Here is a 2,745-nt window from a genome sequence, read left to right as displayed (position 1 = left end):
AATAGCCAGGATAATTTTCAGCCTATTTAAAGGTCCAGTGTGTAACATTTAGGAGGATATTTTGGCAGAAATGGAATATAATATTCATAGGTAGGTTTAGGTATGTAAGCGGCCACCACAGTTTCTCCTACATGCTTGAGTCGAGGTGGTTCAGTCGGTTGCAACCAGAAATCTCACCTAAACTTTATTAAACTAAACTAAAACTAAAGGGCACTGTTTTAGTTTTTTGTGTATTTTGCTACCAACTACACCGCTTGACGCCACTAAATCCTACAAACTGGAGTTTTAAGTTTTTATTGTATGCCTCAGCAGACTTCAAGCTATTGATCATGTCTGATTTCTGTCATCAATAAAAAGGACTGTTGCAGATTATTTTGCATAGAAATCATCTCAATTGGTGGGTCTTTAAATAAAACACATCCTACCTTTTGAGTGCAGAGTATGTATGTACTGTTGCGGACAAGAAAAGTTACCTCTTGCCATCTCTTAAACCAAATCTCAATGATAAAACAGGTTGAATTTCACCTACAGTGAGATGAAGTCTTTCTGCACGAGGATGGCAGAGACTCCGCAGAGTTTCCACAGTATGTGGTGGTGGGCCCAGTCCAACAAGACGTCCAGAACCCCTGTCCACATCTGGCCCCATGCAGACAGGGCCTTAGGAGTGCCATCGCTAAAGCGGCTCAGTCTCCAGGGTCGGTGGGTGAGAGCCGTGACCACGTTGGGGTCAGTCTGACGCATCTGGGGACCAGAAGAGGTCAGAGGTCAATAGATTGCTGTAAGAATTAAAAGGGTCTGGCTCTTCAATCAGAAAGTCATATTCAGTCGTATTTTTTGTTACCTTGTAGATGACTTTGGGTTCAAAGGAGGAAACAATGCTGGAATTGTAAAGGACGGGGAACTTCCTATACATCTCGTGAAGCACTGATACAGCCTGGACAAGTTAAAAACATATTAATATTCCATAAAAACAGGAAGAAGAATAGAATATTATTTAAATATCTAATAGTAAACCAACTTATTTAAAGAGATTACTGAAATGGAGGCCTCGCACAAGGATCAAAGCTGAGGTCAAAGAAAGGAGGTAACATCATTATTCCAAATATGCATGTATCCATATATTTGTCTTTTTGTCCGTCAGGTTAGGTCCTTCTATTCAATACCTTATCAGGTTGACCTTTGACATCAAAGAAGATGGTCAGCTGGTGTCTGATGCATTCCTCCACTGCCTCCTGCAGAGTTGGGACCTTTTCTCCACTGAATTTGTCCCTGCCGACAAAAAAACAAACAACCAACACAGCAGGGTTTTTTTAAGGCAAAACTGAACTAACGCTCTTGCTGTAACACACTTTTCATGTCTGCTTTATTTCAAGTCTTTAACATTTTTGATAAAAGTGAGTCAGAGAGATACTTTAAATGGTGACATATTTGTGAAGGGCAAGGGATCATTCAAATGAAAACTATATTTCTGCAACACAGACTTTTTAGAATGAAAAGCTTAATTTCCAATCCAGAATGTCTTATTTCGAGGACACACTGCTCTTAGCTTGTTATCTAATCATTGAATCACAAGCTTAGACTAGCTAAAAAGAGTGTTTGATAGAGAGCATACTTCAGCCTGTGTTGAACAGCAGCATCAAGTCTTCTAAGTTGGACAAACTGCAGTTTGTTAACTGGTCCAGAGCCATTGGTGGTGCGGTCCAGAGTCTCATCATGCATCAGTACGGGCACTCCGTCGGCGGTGAAGCTCAGGTCCAGCTCCACTCCAGTAGCCCCGTTCCTACTGGCCTATAAGCAGATCACAAAATGTAAATGTACTGACAGATAATACAACATTTTTGGCTTGGGGTTTCAAACAACAGGAAACATTGAACCTACATAAGTAAGAAAGTGTGGCACAGTGAGTCATTGCTATTATTAAACATTATGGATATATTCTCAGTTTCTGTGGGCAGTGTGAATGTTCTCCAGTGCTACCGACACACAAACATGACAGATGAAGAGGGTAGAGACAAGCAACGCATTCAAATGTTTGTTTGTAGGACACCGAGTTAAAAGAGTTCACAGTTTTTATCAAAAGCAGGATGCTGTCCTACAATATCAGGTTAGGGTTAGATAGGCTATAAAAAGCAAACAGTCACACTAAAACACTGTAAAAATGAAAACATGAATAAAGCATGATTTATACTTCTCCTGCAGAGGAAAATATTTAATTTTCTACAATTAGCTCCACATTGATTAACTAAAAGATTGACTAATAGATTTTACTTTTGATATACTGTATTTTGTAGTTCTGTAATTTGATTAACATTTTGAGTACAGGACTTTTACTTTTAATTGAGTTTTTAGACCACGGTACTTACTTTAAATTAAAGGATAGCTTGATATAGCAAAGACACCTAGAGGGGGACACTGTATTTGACGCCAGTGGACCATAAAATCAGCCACATCTTGCACAGATATTGGTTTTGGTCAGTGACAGTTTGATCAGACAGGCAGCGGAGAAAAATGTGTGTGATCCAGTGTCTGATAACATCTACAGTCTTGCAATAAAAAAAAAAATCTTGTACAGTCCAAATTTCAACCCCCAGTGAAAAATAGATTCAAGAACAGACCCCCTGGGTAATCTGCATGTCAGGAGGATGAACAGAACTGTCACAGGAACATTTAAATGTAACGCATATGATGCAAACAGATGTAGGTGCGATCCAGAAATACTTGTCCATGGGTTGGTAATATCAAAAA

The 2,745-nt window shown here is 39.4% G+C and overlaps 1 protein-coding gene across 1 annotated transcript in view; it reads right to left on the bottom strand.

The window, feature by feature from the left end:
- LOC118323382 (glycerophosphodiester phosphodiesterase 1-like) overlaps positions 1 to 2,745 on the bottom strand; it is a 5,690-nt gene that overhangs the window by 1,903 nt on the left and 1,042 nt on the right. The window contains exons 2-5 of the mRNA XM_035655339.1: positions 1,613 to 1,788; positions 1,164 to 1,269; positions 842 to 934; positions 530 to 741 (exon numbers count right to left, since the gene is read on the bottom strand). Coding sequence (XP_035511232.1) covers positions 530 to 741; positions 842 to 934; positions 1,164 to 1,269; positions 1,613 to 1,788 — 587 coding nt within the window. The remainder of the gene's footprint in view (positions 1 to 529; positions 742 to 841; positions 935 to 1,163; positions 1,270 to 1,612; positions 1,789 to 2,745) is intronic.

This window comes from Morone saxatilis, unplaced genomic scaffold (genome assembly GCF_004916995.1).
Source record: "Morone saxatilis isolate NCDOM2014 unplaced genomic scaffold, NCSU_SB_2.0 Contig14, whole genome shotgun sequence".
NCBI classification, from domain to species: Eukaryota; Metazoa; Chordata; class Actinopteri; family Moronidae; genus Morone; species Morone saxatilis.
This window is presented reverse-complemented; position numbering and strand designations above follow the sequence as displayed.